Source organism: Manis pentadactyla, chromosome 3 (genome assembly GCF_030020395.1).
Source record: "Manis pentadactyla isolate mManPen7 chromosome 3, mManPen7.hap1, whole genome shotgun sequence".
NCBI classification, from domain to species: domain Eukaryota; kingdom Metazoa; phylum Chordata; class Mammalia; order Pholidota; family Manidae; genus Manis; species Manis pentadactyla.
Window position 1 is genome coordinate 100343925 of NC_080021.1, and position 19573 is coordinate 100363497.

The 19573-nt window shown below is 36.7% G+C and overlaps 1 protein-coding gene across 2 annotated transcripts in view; it reads right to left on the reverse strand.

The window, feature by feature from the left end:
- CDC123 (cell division cycle 123) overlaps positions 1–19573 on the reverse strand; it is a 67916-nt gene that overhangs the window by 33890 nt on the left and 14453 nt on the right. For both annotated transcript variants that reach the window (XM_036908105.2, XM_036908104.2), the window contains 2 exons: positions 18855–18950; positions 16738–16844 (listed from right to left, as the gene is read on the reverse strand). In XM_036908105.2, coding sequence (XP_036764000.1) covers positions 16738–16844; positions 18855–18950 — 203 coding nt within the window. The remainder of the gene's footprint in view (positions 1–16737; positions 16845–18854; positions 18951–19573) is intronic.

A 19573-nucleotide genomic window follows, 5' to 3' on the forward strand; every position in this document is an offset into this window, starting at 1 on the left:
TTTAAATTATCTAAAAGACACAGGGAAATGGAGAGAAATGACAAAGGAATTTGAATAAACAAAATAATATGGCATTATCTCAGTTAATACAGTCAGAACTACTACCATTTTAATTCTTGAAATGTGATTTTAACCATGTGGGTGCTATATTTTTTTGTTAATCTGATACTAGAGGATCATTCTTTTTTTGTTAATATCAGCTTTACTGGGAAATAAGTAACATACCATGAAATTCTCCTTTAAAAAGGAGATACACAGTTCATTGGGTTTTAGTGTATTTACAAGGTTGTCCATCCATCACTACTGTTTTAATTTTCAAATATTTTTACATCCTAAAAAGAAACCCTGCATGATGATTCATTAAGTTACTTTTCATTCACCCTTCTCTCAGTCCCTGGCAACCACTATTCTACTTCCTGTCTCTATATTTTCTATTCTGGATAATTCATATAAAATGGAGTTATACAATATGTGGTCTTTAAGACTGACTTCTTTAACTTGGTGTAATGTTTTCAACATTGATCCATGTTCTAGTATGTATAAGTACTTGATTCCTTTTCATGGCCTAATAATATTGTATGGATAATACTACATTTTATTTACACATTGATCTGTTGACAGACATTTGGACTGTTTCCTTCTTTTGACTTTTGTAAATATTGCAGTTAAAAACATTTGTGTACAAGTATTTGTTTGAGAACCTGTTTTCAATACTTTTTTTTTATTAAGGTATGTATCATTAAAATACAATTTTATGCTCAGGTTTCAAATGAGCAACATTGTGGTTATTACATTCCCCCCTATTATCAAGTCCCCACCACATACTCTGTAACAGTCACTGTCCGTCAGCATAGTAAGATGCTATAGAGTCACTACTTGGCTTCTCTGTGCTATACTTCCTTCCCTGTGTCCCCCCTATATTATGTGTGTGAATCATAATACTCCTTGGTCTCCTTATCCCTCCTTCCGACCCACTCTCCCCAGCCCCTTTCCATTTGGTAACTGCTAGGCCATTCTGTGTTCTGTGAGTCTGCTGCTGTTCTGTTCATTCAGTTTTTTGCTTTGTTCTTATACTCCACAGATGAGTGAAATCATTTGGTACTTGTCTTTCTCCTCCTGACTTATTTCACTGAGCATAATACCCTCTAGCTCCATCCATGTTGTTGCAAACGGTAGGATTTGTTTTCTTCTTATGGCTGAATAATATTCCATTGCGTATATGTACCACATCTTCTTTATCCATTCATGTACTGATGGATAGAGACTCATTCTTATTAATATACTACTCTATAAAGGACAAGGTAGATATGAAGGTTCTATATCCACCTATTTTGAAAACACTTCAGGAAAGCCAAAAGGAAGAATACCAAAACATATGCCTTCATTATTTAATTATTTTAATGTGTCTATATTCCTACAAATATTGATTTCAACCCTTGGTTAATTTTCATATTGCTACTTTAAAATTGGTATACATTTTAACACATATTTGCATTCTACTATGCTATAACATTACTTTTTAAGTGTTGTTTGGTTTAACATTTAATGTTATTTTAAAAACTTGACTAGTTTCAGAAGGCAGAAGTGAGAACGAATGATATGAGAGATTATAGTTTAAGGCTTCTTATTAAGATTCACCATATGGCCAAGTATCATTCTTGAAAGGAGAGGAAAGTGTGGAGCCATCTCATTAAGACTGAATGTAAAGGTCAACAATAATATTTTCAGGAACTCAGCCAAAAATATTGCAAGGAACTTGTGTTTGAATATTCCGTTTCCTAATCTACATTCTGGAAGAGGTAGGTTTAAAAAGCAAAAATGAGTAAGCAATTAGAGCACTAACAACACTTGAATTTTTGCAATCGTTATGTAAATTGGCAGTCCAAAAATTTCAGGTCAGGCAAAAAAAAGGAAAAAAAAGGATAAAAGGACTCCTTAAACCAGCACTACTTATTATAGTGAGAATACTAGTAGAAATAATATGAACAGAAAATTTAAGTATCCTAAAAGAAACAATGAAATATCTTCAGTCGTATCAAATTTTAAAACATTTGTATTACTCCCTTCAATGACTGAACCAATAACACAGATGATCGAAAAACTTGCATCTGACATGGAGACAAAAAACCTGATTCTCTCATTTCAAAAACTAACACTTCTATAACTACCAAAAGAAAAGCAGTACCTCAGAGAGGAAACAGCAAATCACTGATCAAAGAAAGCAATTTACAGAGAAAGAATTCTGAATGATTAAGTCTACTTTAGCTTTAATTTCTATGAACACATAAGTAAAAAGTCATGTTAAGAGTTAATATAAATTTTTAAGTCCCAACTCAGCATATAAAACTATAACACATAGTATAAATTTTTGAGAAAAGCAAAAAATATGAGATGATACCTAATACCTACCCAGTTTTAACTCAACAAATTAAGTTTAAATAAAACTTGGAAAATTGTCTCAATTATGAAGTAACAAGAAACCACTGGAGATCACCTTATAACCTGGGCAATTGTTAGAGAATTCTTAAAGTTGTAACTAAAAATTAGTCTAGGTCCTAGATTTATAAGCATCCTTTATAAAAATGAAATAATATAGACATTAGCCCTGTATCTTACATCTTATGCCAGCATATTTTCAATACACTTTGAAATTAACCAGTTAACAGGAATTTTGGAGAGCAGTGCTCTAGGTCCAAATTCTTAAAAAGGAAAGAAAAGAATAGAAAAAAGGTCCTAGCCTCAAACTGCACGACCTGCACCAGCTAGCACTGATGACTGACAGGAGTGTCATCTTGTTTTTTATTTCTACCCAAGCTACTTCCCAAAGCATTCCCCGATTTGAAACAAGGCTGCATTCCAGCCAGCCACATGATCTTACTACAGATAGGCATATTCACTATGCCTTCAACATGTCTTTAAGATTGACATGCTTTTTTCTGTGAACTTCATAAGTGTGATCAACAGTTTTTATCATGCTGTTCCAAATATTTTATACATCAAAAGAGAACAAATGTAATACAGTCAATGATAAGGGCTCACGTGTGTGAAGCTAGGGGAGTGTGGACAATCAGAAAAGCATGTAGTATACAGAAGGTGGAATGTGTCCTGTGCTTTGCCACAAAGAAAGAAGGAAAAGGATAAGAAAGGATACATGTGTATGGTCTGTGATGAGTTGTGCTACAATAAAGAGCTAGATGGAGGCAGAAAAGGAGACTACTCTAGTGGAAAACACTGAAATTGAAGATGAATCCCATTTGTTGTAGATAAAGTGGGAGATTCTAACATTGGAGGTACAGATTTATATTACCTACTCAAATGATGTGAGTTCTGTCTCTAAATTCAGACCAGTCAAAATGGCAGGAATGGGGGAAGGAGCACTAAGGTATTAGGATACTTTGAGAATAACATCCATGTGAAGTTACTTTACACAACTTAGGCATCACCTAAATCCCTTGACTAAAACTGCAATTTCAGCATTTTTATAAGTAATGAGAAAACATCCTCAATAAAGCTTTATTAAGTGTAGTTAACAAGTTAACATAAATGCTTTAAAGTGGCATACCACCCCAGATATTTACTAGGGCACAGTTCTCACTGATAAGCTTTTTTAAAAAGTTGGAAGGTTACAACATTATACCTCACAATAAACAACTCCTAAGTAGAAGAAAAAAATTTATATCATGGGCAGGAAAAAGAAATAAAAGAGAGAAAGATAGAAAGAGAGAGAGAGAGAGAGAGGGAAGGGAAAGGAGAGGAGAGGAGAAGAGAGGAGAGGAAAAGAAAGAAAAACATAGAGCCAGAAATAAATTAGGCCTCAAAGTTCAGCATCGTAGATTTTATTATTGGGAACCAAAATAAGTTTTGGTACACAGATTCCATGTCTTTAGACTTCACTGGTGGTGAAGAAGGAAAGATAAAAATAAATGATACTAGATTAAGGGTGAATGGGTGCATTTTTCTAGTTTTCATAGAGTTTTTCTTCAGGAAGAGATAAAATATGCTATCCAAAAACAATCTAAATAAAAGTTGTCATCTAAATAAATAAGCCTTAACAATTAACAATCACAAGAAAGGGGTTCTGTTAGATTCCATTTACACAGAAAATTTTACTCCTTAAACTACTGCTGCTAAATTTTAGGATTAAATCTTAACAAAATTAATAATCTTAAGAAAAACAATAGTGTTAAATATGGCTATTTAAATTACTAACACAGGAAAAGACTAGAAACAAAAAATCTTGCCGAGGATATGGACAAAGGGGAACCCTCCAACACTGCTGGTGGGAATGTAAACTAGGTCAACCATTGTGGAAAGCAGTATGGAGATTCCTCAAAAAATTAAAATCAGAAATACCATTTGACCCAGGAATTCCACTCCTAGGAATTTACCCTAAGAAGGCAAGAGCCCAGTTTCAAGAAGACATATGCAAGGGAGATTGGATTAAAGATGGCAGCGTGAGAAGTAAGAGAGAGGCTTCCTCCTAAAATCGTATATAATATGAAAATATAATTAATGCAACTAATCCTGAAAGAGCAACAGGAAAGAGGGCTGCGCCACACTGCATATACCTGGAGAAAAGAATAAACCTCACAGAACAGGGTAATGTACCAAAGCCATGGCCTGGTGGGACCCAAGCCCTTGCCCCACCCCAGCTAACTGGCGGGAGGAAGAGAAATGGAGCAGGGAGGGAGTGGAGGCCTGGGACTGCTGAACACCTAGCCCTGTTAGCACAAACTTACATTTCATGGTGCTTTCATGGGGCTCTCATGATTAGGGGGTTGGGAAGCTAAGACAGGCAGAATTCCTGGAGAGACTGACATTCCAACCACTTGTGGAAAGCAGGGATCCAGATCCGGCTGCTCTAGGACAGAAGAAAGGTGAGCAGTCTGAGAGACTTTCTAACAGCAAGAGGTCTGCTGAAGGGGCAAGGAATGCATAGAGCTTACTGCTCAGGAGAAAGGACAAGTAGACAAAATTGTCCAGGTGCACTCTGCCAGCAGGTTGTTGGGAACTTTGATGATATTCAGGCTCTCCAGCCCACTGGCTGGCTAAACAGCCTCTCCATCATACGTAGCCTACTGGGCCTCTCTCCCAGCCAGCCCCACCTGGCTCACAAACCAGCAAACCCCAGCCTGGCATTAGGCCAGCCACAGGGAAGCCCAGTCTACAGCAGCTACAAACACAAAGCATAGAGGCTTATACCTGTGTGCTCAGCCCACTGGTTCTGGCAGTAGAGACAGGCATAGCAGCTAGGAAGCAGGAAACAGCTCTTTCCTCCCCCAAGTTACCAACACAACTCCCCTGCAACCCTTGACATTGCTCCAGGGGATGAGTAGCTCAAGAGAGAGTAGACTTCTGGACACTAGAGGGGGCCACATACAAATATGAAACGTCAAAGGAAACTGGTTCAAAGCAAAATTATGAATACAACACTAGAGAAAGATTGAAATGAAATCGACCTCATTAATCTTTCTGAAAGAGATTTCAAAATAAAAATCCTTCCCATACTTATGCAGGTACAGAAAAATACTCAAGAACTCAGGAATGAATTACGGTCAGAGATCTAATCATTACGGAACACAGTATCAGAAATGAAACACAGTGGAAGGTTTTAAAAGCCAATTAGATATGGTGGAGGAGAAAATAAATCAAACAGAAATTAGAGAAGTGAAATACAAAGAAGCTGAGACACAAAGAGAAAATCGGATCTCTAGGAATTAAAGAATACTGAGAGAACTGTGTGAACAATCCAAACGGAACAACATTCAAATTACAGGGGTACCAGAAGAAGAAGAGAAAGAGAGAGAAAAAGGGATAGAAAGTGTCTTTGAGGAGGGAACTCCTGAAAATTTCCCCAATCTGGGGGAGGAGATAGTCTCTCAGGCCATGGAGATGCGCAGATCTCCCAACACAAGGGACCCAAGGAGGAAAACAACAAGACATATAGTAATTAAAATAGCAAAGATCAAAGACAAGAACAGAGTATTAAAGGCAGTCAGAGAGAGGAAAAAGGTCACCTACAAAGGAAAACCCATTAGGCTATCATCAGACTTCTCAACAGAAACCTTACGGGCCAGAAGAGAATGGCATGATATATTTAATGCAATGAAACAGAAGGGCCTTGAACCAAGAATACTGTATCCAGCACAATTATCATTTAAACATGAAGGAGGGATTAAATAATTCCCAGACAAGCAAAAGTTGACGAAATTTGCCTCCCACAAACCACCTCTACAGGATTTTTTAAAGGAACTGCTCTAGATGGGAGCACTCCTAAGGCTAAATTGATATCACCAGAGAAAATAAAATCACAGCAAAGACAGCAGACAAACAAAATACTAACTAAAGGCAAAAAATAAAACCAACTACTCACAAAAGCAGTCAAAGGAAAGACAAAAGAGCACAGAATAAAACACCTAACATAAAAAGAATGGAGGAGGAAGAATAAGAAGGGAGAGAAATAAAAACTCACCAGACAGTGCTTACAAAAGCTTAATAAGTGAGTTAAGTCAGACAGTTAGATACTAAAGATGCTAACCCTGAACCTTTGGTAACCACAAATCTAAAGCCTGCAATGACAATAAGTACATATCTTTTAATAATCACCCTAAATGTAAATGGACTGAATGCACCAATCAAAAGACACAGAGTAACAAAATGGATAAAAAAGCAAGACCCATCTATATGCTGCTTACAAGAGACTCACTTCAAACCCAAAGACAGACACAGACTAAAAGTCAAAAGATGGAAAAAAGATATTTTATGCAAACAACAGGGAGAAAAAAAGCAGGTGTTGCTGTACTTGCATCAGACAAAACAGACTTCAAAACAAAGAAAGTAACAAGAGTTAAAGACATTACATAATGATAATGGGCTCAGTCCAACAAGAGGATATAACCATTATAAATATATATGCACCCAATACAGGAGTACAAACATATGTGAAACAAATACTAACAGAATTAAAGGAGGAAATAGAATGCAATGCATTCATTCTAGGACACTTCAACACACCACTCACTCCAAAGGACAGATCCACCAGACAGAAAATAAGTATGGACACAGAAGCACTTAACAACACACTAGAACAGATGGACCTAATAGACATCTACAGAACTCTACACCCAAAAGCAACAGGATACACATTCTTCTCAAGTGCAAAAGGAACATTCTCCAGAATAGACCACATACTAGGCCACAAAAAGAGCCTCAGTAAATTTTAAAAGACTGAAATTCTACCAACTGACTTCTCAAACCACAAAGGCATAAAACTACAAATAAATTGTACAAAGAAAACAAAAAGGCTCACAAACACATGGAGGTTTAACAACATGCATCAAAATAATCAATGGCTCAATGACCAAACTGAAACAGAGGTCAAGCAATATACGGAGACAACTTACAACGACTGCATAAAGCCCCAACTTTTGTGGGACGCAGCGAAGGCAGTTCTAAGAGGAAATTATATAGCAATTCAGGCCCATTAAAAGAAGTGAGAACATTCCCAAATGAAGGGTCTAAAGTCACAATTATTGAAACTGGAAAAAGAAGAACAAATGAGGCCCAAAATCAGCAGTAGGGACATAATAAAGATCAGAGAAGAAATAAATAAAATTTAGAACAATAAAATAATAGAAAAAAATCAATGAAACCAAGACCTGCTCTTTGAAAAAATAAACAAAATCGATAAGCCCCTAGCCGCTCAGAGTTATTAACAGAAAGAGAATCTACACATATCAACAGAATCAGAAATGAGAAAGGAAAAATCAGGAAGGACCCCACAGAAATACAAAAAATTATTAGAGAATACTATAAAAATCTATATGCTAACAAGCTGCAAAACCTAGAAGAAATGGACAACTTCCTAGAAAAATATAACCTTCCAAGACTGACCAAGGAAGAAACAGAAAATCTAAACAGACCAATAACCAGCAAAGAAATTGAAGCTGTAATAAAAAAACTACCCAAGAACAAAACTCCTGGGCCAGACAGATTCACTGCTGAATTTTATCAGACATATAGAGAAGACATAATATCCATTCTCCTTGAAGTTTTCCAAAAAATAGAAGAGGAGTGAATACTTCCAAACTCATTCTAAGGCCAACATCACTCTAAGACCAAAACCAGGCAAAGACCCCACCAAAAAAGAAAATTACAGACCAATATCCCTGATGAACCTAGATGCAAAAATACTCAACAAAATATTAGCAAACCAATTCAAAAATAAAACAAGAGGATCATACACCACCATGATCAAGTGGGATTCATCTCAGGGATGGATGCAAGGGTGGTACAACATTCAAAAATCCATCAACATCATCCAACGCATCAACAAAAAGAAAGACAGAAACCACATGATCATTTCCATAGATGCTGAAAAAGCATTCGACAAAATTCAACGTCCATTCATGATAAAAACTCTCAACAAAATGGGTATAGAGGGCAAGTACCTCAACACAATAAAGGCCATATATGATAAACCCACAGCCAACATCATACTTAAGAGCGAGAAGCTGAAAGCTTTTCCTCAAAGATAGGGAATAAGGGAACAAGAAAGGGATACCCACTCTCCCTTCTGTTATTCAACATAGCACTGTGGGTCATAGCCATGGCAATCAGACAAAAAATAGAAATACAAGGCATCCAGATTGGTATAGAGGAAGTCAAACTGTCACTATCTGCAGATGAGATGATACTGTACATACAAAACCCTACAGACTCCATTCCAAAACTACTAGAACTAATATCTGAATTCAGCAAAGTTGCAGGATACAAAATTAATACACAGAAATCTGAGGCTTTCCTATACACTAACAATGAATTAACAGAAAGAGAAATCAGGGAAACAATTCCATTCACAATTGCATCAAAAAGAATAAAATACCTAGGAATAAACCTAACCAAGGAAGTGAAAGACCTACACCTTGAAAACTACAAGACACTCTTAAGAGAAATTAAAGAGGACACTAACAAATGGAAACTCATCCTGTGCTCTTGCCTTGGAAGAATTAATATTGTCAAAATGGCCATCCTGCCTAAAGCAATCTACAGGTTCAATGCAATGCCTATCAAAATACCAACAACATTCTTCAATGAACTGGAACAAGTAGTTTTAAAATTCATATGAAACTCAAAAGACCCCAAATACCCAAAACAATCCTGAGAAGGGAATATAAAGCAGGGGTTATCTCACTTCTCAACTTCAAGCTCTACTACAAAGCCACAGTAATCAAGACAATTTGGTACTGGCACAAGAACAGACCCACAGATCAGTGGAACAGAGACTCCAGACATTAACCCAAACATATACAGTCAATTAATATATCATAAAGGAGCCATGGACATACAATGGGGAAATGACAGCCTCTTCAACAGCTGTTGCTGGCAAAACTGGACAGCTACATGTAAGAGAATGAAACTGGATCATTGTCCAACCCCACACACAAAAGTAAATTCAAAATGGATCAAAGACTTGAACGTAAGTCATGAAACCATAAAACTCTTAGAAAAAAACATTGGCAAAAAGTCTCTTGGACATTTAACATGAGCAACTTCTTCATTAACATATCTCCCCGGACAAGAGAAACAAAAGCAAAAACGAACAAGTGGGACTACATCAAGCTGAAAAGTTTCTGTACAGCAAGGGACACCACCAAGAGAACAAAAAGGCATCCTACAGTATGGGAGAATAAATTCATAAATGACAGAACTGATTAAGGGTTGACATCCAAAATATATAAAGAGCTCACCCACCTCAACAAGCAAAAAGCAAAATATCCAATTAAAAAAAAATGGTCAGAGGAGCTAACAGTTCTCCAAAGAAGAAATTCAGATGGCCAACTGACACATGAAAAGATGCTCCACATCACTAGTCATCAGAGAAATGCAAATTAAAACCACAATGAGATATCACCTCACACAAGTAAGGATCGCCACCATCCAAAAGACAAAGAACAAATGTTGGTGAGGATGTGGAGAAAGGGGAACCTTCCTACACTGCTGGTGGGAATGGAAACTAGTTCAACCATTGTGGAATGCAGTACGGAGGTTCCTCAAAAAGCTCAAAATAGAAATACCATTTGACCCAGGAATTCCACTTCTAGGAATTTACCCTAAGAATGTAGCAGCCCGGTTTGAAAAAGACATATGCACCCCTATGTTTATCTCAGCACTGTTTACAATAGCCAAGAAATGGAAGCAACCTAAGTGTTTATCAATAGATGAATGGATAAAGAAGATGTGGTACATATACACAATGGAATGTTATTCAGCTGTAAGAAGAAAATGAATCCTACCATTTGCAACAACATGGATGGAACTAGAGGGTATTACGCTCAGTGAAATAAGCCAGGCAGAGAAAGACAAAAACCAAATGATTTGACTCATATGTGTAGTATAAAAACAAAGAAAAAACTGAAGGAACAAAACAACAGCAGAAACACAGAACTCAAGAATGGACTTAATAGTTACCAAAGGGAAAGGGATTGGGGAGGATAGGTGGGAAGGGAGGGATAAGGTGGCAGAAAAAGAAAGGGGCCATTGTGAATAGCATGTATAATGTGCAGGGGGGGCACAGGGAGGGCAGTGCAACACAGAGAAGACAAGTAGTGATTCTACAGCATCTTACTATGCTGATGGACAGTGACTGTAATGGGGTTTGTGGGGGTGACTTAGTGATGGGGGGAGTCTAGCAAATGTAATGTTCCACATGTAATTGTAGATTACTTATACCAAAATGAAAAAAAAAAAAAAAGATCATCCATCATGATCAAGTAGGATGTATTCCAGGGATGCAACAGCATCCAAAAATCCTTCAACATCATCCACCACATCAACAAAAAGTAGAACAAAAACCACATGATCATCTCCATAGATGCTGAAAAAGCATCAGACAAAATTTAACATCCATTCATGATAAAAACTCTCAACAAAATATGTATAGAGGGCAAGTACGTTAACATAATATAGGCCATATATGACAAACCCATAGCCAACATCATACTTAACAGCGAGAAGGTGAAAGTTTTTCCTTTAAGATCGGAACAAGATAAGGATACCCACTCTCACCACTTCTATTCAACATAGTTCTGGAGTTCTTACCCACAGCAATCAAACACAAAGAAATAAAAGGCAACCAGACTGGCAAGGAAGAAGTTAAACTGCCCGTTTACAGATGACATGGTATTGTATATAGGAAATCCTAAAGAATCCACTCCAAAACTACTAGATATAATATCTGAATTCAGCAAAGTTGCCGGATACAAAATTAATACACAGAAATCTGTTGCATTCTGATACACTAATGATGAACTAGCAGAAAGAGAAATCAGGAAAACAATTCCATTCATAATGGCATCAAAAAGAATAAAATACCTAGGAATAAACCAAACCAAGGAGGTGAAAGACCTATACTGTGAAAACTACAAGACACTCATGAGACAGATTAAAGAAGATACAGATTCCGTGCTCATGGATAGGAAGAATTAATATTGTCAAAATGGCCATGCTGCCTAAGTAATCTATAGATTCAATGCAATTCCTATCAAAATACCAACAGCATTCTTCAACAAACTAGAGCAAACAGTTCTAAAATTCATATAGAACCACAAAAGATCCTGAATAGCCAAAGCAATCCTGAGAAGGAAGAATAAAGCTGGGGGGATTATGTTCCCCAACTTCAAGCTCTACTACAAAGCCACAGTAATCAAGACAATTTGGTACTGGCACAAGAACAGACCCATAGACCAATGGAACAGACTAGAAAGCCCAGATATAAACCCAACCATATATGGTCAATTAATATACGGTAAAGGAGCCATGGACATACAATGGGGAAACGACAGCCTATTCAACAACTGGTGTTGGCAAAACTGGACAGCTAAATGCAAGAGAATGAAACTGGATTATTGTTTAAGCCCATATACAAAAGTAAACTCAAAATGGATCAAAGACCTGAATGCAAGTCATGAAACCATAGAACTACTGGAAAGCAAAAATCTCCTGAATATAAACATGAGCAACTTCTTCCTGAATGCATCTTCTCAAGCAAAGGAAACAAAATTTTAAAAAATGAATAAATGGGACTACAGTATGCTAAAAAGCTTCTGTACAGCAAAGGACACTATCACTACAACAAAAAGGCATCCTATAGTATGGGACAATATATTTGTAAACGATATGTCCAACAAGGGGTTAACATCCAAAATACAGAAAGAACTCACATGCCTCAACACCCAAAAAGCAAATAACCTAATTAAAAAATGGGCAGAGGATATGGAGACAATTCTCCAAAGAAGAAATTCAGATAGCCAACAGGCATTTGAAAAGATGTTCCACATCACTAATCATCATGGAAAAGCAAATTAAAACCACAATGAGGTATCACCTCACACCAGTAAGGATGGCCAGCATCGAAAGACTAAGAACAACAAATGCTGGTGACGATGTGGAGAAAGGGGAACCCTCCTACACTGCTGGTGGGAATGTAAGCTAGTTCAACCATTGTGGAAAGCAATATGGAGGTTCCTCAAAAAACTAAAAATAGAAATACCATTTGACCAGGGAATCACACTCCTAGGAATTTATGCAAAAGAATAGAAGTTCTCAGATTCAAAAAGACATATGCAACCGTATGTTTATCACAGCACTATTTACAATAGCCAAGATATGGAAGCAACCTAAGTGTCCATCAGTAGAAGAATGGATAAAGAAGAGGTGATATACATACACAATGGCATACTAATCAGCCATAAGAAAGAAACAAATCGTACCACTGCAACAGCATGGATGGAGCTAGAAGGTATTATGCTTAGTGAAATAAGCCAAGTGGAGAAATACAATTACCAAATGATTTCATCCATCTTTGGAGCTGAAGAACAAAGCAAAAACTGAAGGAGCAAAACAGCAACAGACTCACAGAGCCGAAGAATGGACTAACAGTTACCAAAGGGAAAGGGACTGGGTGGGGGTGGGGTGAGGGGGTGGGGCAGGTTGGGAGGGAGGGATAAGGGGGAAAAAGGGGCAGTACAATTAGCACACATAAATTGGGGGGTGGGGCACACAGGGATGTCTGGATAGCACAGAGAAGACAAGTAATAACTCTATAGCATCTTACCATGCTGATGGACAGTGACTGTAATGGGGTATGTGGTGGGGACTTGATAATGGGGGAAATCCAGCCGCCACAATGTTGCTCATGTAATTGTATATTAAAGATAACAAAAAAAAAATTACTAAGACAGGTGAAATTATCTGTGCTCTATTAAAATCTATCTCCTTAGTCACAAGACCCAGAGAGAATCAATTAATAGGTAATTTTTTTAACCCACTCAGCCCTTTCTTCTAAATTCCAATTAAATACCAACTTTTTTTTTCTTGCCTTGGCCTAATGATGTGACACTTCATCCATAAAATTAATTAATGAAGGCAACCTTATGACTCAAGTCCATTCACATAGAATGTTTATATCTGAGCAAATCATTCACTCATCATGGACAAAAGACAGAGATTATGTTACATGTATATCGTATTTCAATGTCCACTTTTTAACGTTTCTTGTGTATAATAACCATTTATGGCACAGAAAATTAAGAGTACTTAATATTGCATACCAAGTTACAAGTGTTGGCAGACAATACTGGTTGTTTCCCCTCCAGCTACTGCCAATCTTCATTCTTGCTAACAGACGGGATTGCTCAGATCATGAAGCACTTCTGTTCTGTGGTCCCATTGGGAATCCCAGGGATACATGTATTGATTAATCTAAGTAGTCCTCAAGGTGTGGGCCTGGACCAGCAGTGTCAGGATCACCTGGGAGCATATTAGAAATTATATCCTCGGGCTCCACTCCCAGCCTGCTCAATCAGAAACTTTGTAGGTGGGAACCAGCAATTCGCATTTTATCAGACTCTCCAGGTAATTCTGATGCATGCTCAAGTCCGAGGCCTTGGCCTAATCAATCATGGCATTTCTGATCCCTCTGCCAAAGACTGGATTAGGCTGCTCTATGTGACCAATGAGCCTGACAGGAAATCTGGGAAGCTTCCAGAATACTCCACTTGCTCACATACAGAAAATAAGAAGAAATACACTCACCCCTTCTTTTTTGATTCAGATATTGTCATATCTTCAGGTGAAACCTGGAACTGTGGCAGCAATCTTGTAACCATTAGGTGACAAATCCAAATACTAAGCCAATAAGCCAAGAATGACAGAAGGAGAGAGAAGGAGCCTGGGTCCCTGGTGACCTTGAGTTGCTGAATTAACCTAGAAATACCCAAGCTCCAGACTCCCTGTTCAGTAATATATTTTTTTAAACCCTCTATGTGTAAACTATTTTAGTTGGCCTTCTTGTTAACTTGAAATCCTGGGAGTTAATATCTTTGTTTCTTTTTTGGAGGCAGGCACCAAAATAATATAAACAATGTAATCTCACTTTCATAATATTACTTAATTTTGTACATATCATATATAATTATATAACATTCTACAATATTTTATTATATTCTATAATGTTTTAATTTGAAGCATTTTTAAAAGGAGTAATTTAAAACTTTATTAAGTAAAAACACAGAGCACATTTAGAATGATGTGATTGAAATTATATTCTGGTTTTGGTTCTACTAACTAGCTTGTGGGAACAAATACTAAACAAATTTAGGCCTTGATTTTCTAACTCATAGAAGGAAAGAGTCAGATTAAACCACTGATCCAATTTTGTCCAATTTAAAAAATTTTACTCTCAATCTTTAAAAGGTCCTGAATGGCCTCTGTGACAAAAGCTCATCTTTCATTAAAGATCCTATCAATAAGGACTTCTTTGTAGTGCCAAGACTTATTAATTGCTATGCAGGCTGACAAATATTTCCAGAAAAGGGTGGCACCTAGTGCTGCCCAGCTGAAAGGCTGAAAGGTCTTACTTGGTGCTTGCTCCTGTCGACTCCCAGTTATTTATACTAGGAGAGGGATGAATATTCTGCAGGTAAACACTCTTAATCCAAGGCCTCAAATTTACTTGCTGATTCAACTTCCTCCCCATGCAAAAGTCAAAAAATTCAAAATGCTGTACTATTTCTCCCTTTCACTGGAAGCACGATAAAGTTCATGTAAGAGAAGGAAGATGCAGGCTAAGAGGAGGCAGCAGATTGCTAAACTGCAAAGATGATTTTAAAACCATCAGCGACAGAGACTTAGAAATGAGGCATAGTTGGTTTTGGAAAGGAAAACATGGCTTCTTTATTCTCACTGCAACTAATATTACACATAAATAAAAATCAATGTCTGGGCAGAGTATTTTTAATATAATACATTTCAAGACCTCTTTACTTAAAGTATCAGATGTCCAAAAGCTTCTTAAAGGGAAAGACAGACAGCCACGACTTCCTCTAATCAGAGGGTATCTCCTGGGATGAAACTGCTACTGCACTATTATTACTAACAATGGCTACCAACACAACCATACAAGGCTGATGACTAATGGTTAAAATAATTTAAAGCTTTTTCCTGTAAATGAACCAGAAATACCAAACACAGGTAAAACCCTTTTATAATAAACTTGCAACTCAACTACACTCATTTATTATTACTTAACTCAGTTTTCTTTAATCAATAGAATACTAAAACTGTATATGCAGGCTGCCAAATTCAGATGCAGAAAAGCTGCTGCACAACGTGTGGTGAGTTTATTTTTTTATGCCTGGTACCTCTTCATAAAAGGATGTGAGGCTGACACATGGTGAATGGGCAGGGTAACTACAGGGATGGATGTGGAAGAAATGGCACACAGGCATATTTCCACTCCTGTTCACCTATTTAATTTCCAGATTTTGTAATATGCTTTATGTTAGAGGTCAGTTTAAAGCTGAGTTTATCTGAGATAACTGGTTTAAAATGGGGTAGGGTGAGAAATCTTAGAAGGGTAACTGCTGCTTGATGACAGAACAAGAGAAGTATAGAGAGGTCACGTACAGCTCACAGCACAGGTGTGCTGCCTGCCTAGCCGGAAGAGAGCAGAGTCAAGTTCTTTAGCTACAGGGTAACTGGCACAGGAAGGAACACAGCCGTTCTACTTCTAGAAAGGTATCCTGGGGCAAAAATTAGGAAAGTACACAAGGATATTCACTGCAGGATTGTCTATAAGAATAGAGGATTGGTCAAACAAATTACACTATAGCTATCCAGTAGAACACGATTAAGTAATTTACAATAATGCCACATATAGGTACTTAATGACACACGAAGATGGTTGTATATACTGATAAGTACAAAAGCAGCCTACTGAACAGTGTGAACTATATGACCCTATTTTTTATTTTAAAAAATCGAATATAGGTAGAGCCAGGTATATCTATATCATATCTACACATAGATAGAATTCTCAAAGTATATAAAACCAACTGCAATGAGATCATGGGTACTTCTACATTTCCTATTTGTGTTTAGCTATAGCCCCTGATTTTGTTTTCTATGATAAGCACATATTGATTTTATAAAGAGAAAACAAATTATCAAAATATTTGATAAGCAGATATACAGAAAGCCTCTGATACTTCAGGGATATTCTTTGTACAGCATTACTGTAGGAAAGGGTTTGCTTTACTACATCATTTGAGTGTATGAAATAGCCCTGTTGTGCAGAACTGTTGGTTACAGTAGCATAGAACTAATGGAATTTCATCTGTAGAAAAACTCTCACAAGTACTGAAACTACTAATTTGGGAAAACAAGAGACATACTCACGGCTGAGTGAAGTCCCGAGTGATGAAATCAGAACTCTTGAACAGTAGAAAGATGTCGCTGAGAGTTTTACATTTCAGAGAACTATTCATGGCTATCCAGTATGCATCCTACATAAAAAAGAATGAGCTACTTAGTATATTTTTCCAGTTAGTAGCTATAAATGAAGCTCAGTCCTATACACAAAATTAATAATGCATATTACTTCAAGAGTTTAAAGAAGAAAGTCAGGTAAGACAGTTAAGTTGTACTGTCAAATGTCAAATTATACTTCCAAACCACAGATAGCAGCATCCTTGCAAGTCAGATGCTCAGTTATGAGCATGGAGAGAGTAAGGTCCTCACCTTCCAGCTCAGGCCCAGGCACTTCCTATGCTTTTCTTACTGATGATGGAAGGGGATAAAAATGCTGACACCTGCTATAAGATCAAGGTGTAAAGAAAGAGCCTGACTACCTTCTAAGGAAAAGGAGACCCTTTCCTTTCTTCCTGTTTCTGGGGAGTGACAACTGGAATGCCTAAAGTTTGAAGACTGGAGCAGTTATGACCAAATCTGGGAGACAGAAGGTGAGCTATTCTGAATCATCAAAATTTTAAATGGTGAATGCCTCATACATATGAACCCCAAAAAAGTAAGAAAAGCAGGCACAATAGCCATAACGCTTAGCAAAACATGACTAAAAATGATAGAATAATTAAGTCATTTGATAAACATACTTTTCCCACAGATCAGAGGACAGCAATACAATTTTGAGAAAATTAGTAATTGTGGAAAACTATCCAAACATCCACACTACACAAAAAGAGAGCAGAGCACAGAACAGGCACTCAATATATAAAAGAAATGAACAAATGAGTAACTTAAAACCACAAATAATCTATACATCTGCAGCAGAAAGCCTCAATCCAGTTCGACAGTAAGGAATGATTCATATTACTGCTCATACGTAAACTAAAAATGAGTTTCAATAACTTCTTTATAATAATTTCCTTATAATTTCTCCCAATGAAGAAGATGATATACTTCTGGTGAAAGAACACAAAGATTTAACTCCACTGAAACAACAGTATATACATAGAAAACTATGCAACTGAGTAAATAAGGCAATTACTAACTCGTGGGAGAACAAAGTGCTGAATAAGAAAACATAAATCATCATAGTACAGTATATATGAGAGGTGTCCACAGTGTCTGCATAATCCTAACATTACAATACTGATCTAACCAAAGGTACGATATAATGAGGACAGTGGAATAGAAAGCTATAGGGATATGGCATGAAATAGAGCTGAACCTTTCTGTTCTCGAGTAGGTAGTCAATAATAAACATCTAAAGCTGAACAACAGAGGAAAATAACAAAAGAACATACTGAAATACTTGAAAGCAGTTGCCTATGAGCAGTGGGAAATGGTAAAGCAACAAACACAAGTGTCAGGACCTGTAGTAAGTTTCCAGATATTTTGAAAATTTAAACTCTATACAGGTATAACTAATTTTAAGAAGTAAAAAATAAAACTGGATTAAGTAAAACTTCCTCATTTTAGAATAAGAAAAGATGTATACAGGATGGTTTTTGAAAATAAAGTCTTTGACTCCTTAAATTGGTTTGCTCATATAAAATTGTTTTCTACTAAATTAGAAAAAATAGTGAATTTTTCCATAGACTTTAACTTAAAAAGTCTTGCTGATGTAACATTAAAATTATAAAACACAATTTAAGGAATTATCAGTTGATTTTTCAAACTGGACTACTTCTAAATGCTGTGACATTTAAATTTTTATTACTTAAATCTTTATTACTTTTCTCAATAGCAAAAAATTTCTCTGTTAAACTGGATGGCTGAATTTTTGAAGAAGGCAGAGAATGGATTTCATCAGATTTCTGTGATCAGCAACACAAGAGACTGAAACTGTCTTTTGGCAAAATACACAGTATTCCTAGACTCGGGGAAGTTTACTGCAACATCTGGAGAATAAAAGAATGGGAAAAATAAAAATAAATTCCATGGTATTTTCCCTAGAATCAGTATTATAATTGGACCCTCTGAGCAATATAAAATGGATGTGAATAGTAAAACAAAGAATTTTCAGACAGTGAGATTTACTGATGTGTTCCTACCCTTGGGGCACTCCAGTTAAGCTTAGGAAACACACTGCCCTCCAGGGAATTGATAGCTTCTTGGACTTTAGTGGTGAACTCAGGAAATTCTGGTGCCTACAGAAAGAAAGAAGAAATCATTTGGGCAAGTCAATATCATCACAACAAATACAGAAAATAAGATCAAGATCTCAAGGTTAAGCTTATTTAGGGTTTTAGAACACAAATTAATATCAAGAGTTTCTGAACGCAGCAAAATAAAATCACTGATCAAATAACAATAACATTTAACACAAAGGGAAAAAAAAATAGCAAGCGCCCAAATGGCACTTCCCTAAACAACTCAAAACCCATAAAGCTGAGGAGACAGATGTCATGAGGCATTTGGGTATGTGAGGAAGAAACAAGTGGTTCTCTTAACCCCTCCGTAAAACCAGTGTTAATATTAAGTGAAAAGACAGGGATGGAGTATCATCTGCACATGTACTCCAATTCTCAGAAATAAAACCTTACACTTAAAGGGCCAGAAGCCTTTCCCTTTGCAGGAAAACATTCTTGGACATATCCCCAGAAGGTTTCAGGGGGAATAAGAAATAAATTATGTCATTAACTGTATTTAAACACTGCTATTTCCAGACAAGTTTAAATATAAACAAGACTCAAAAACAGGACCTTAGTGAAAACGTTCTTTCCTTTTTGGTTGATTTTAAAATGCATATTTTACATAAGCAAGTAATCAA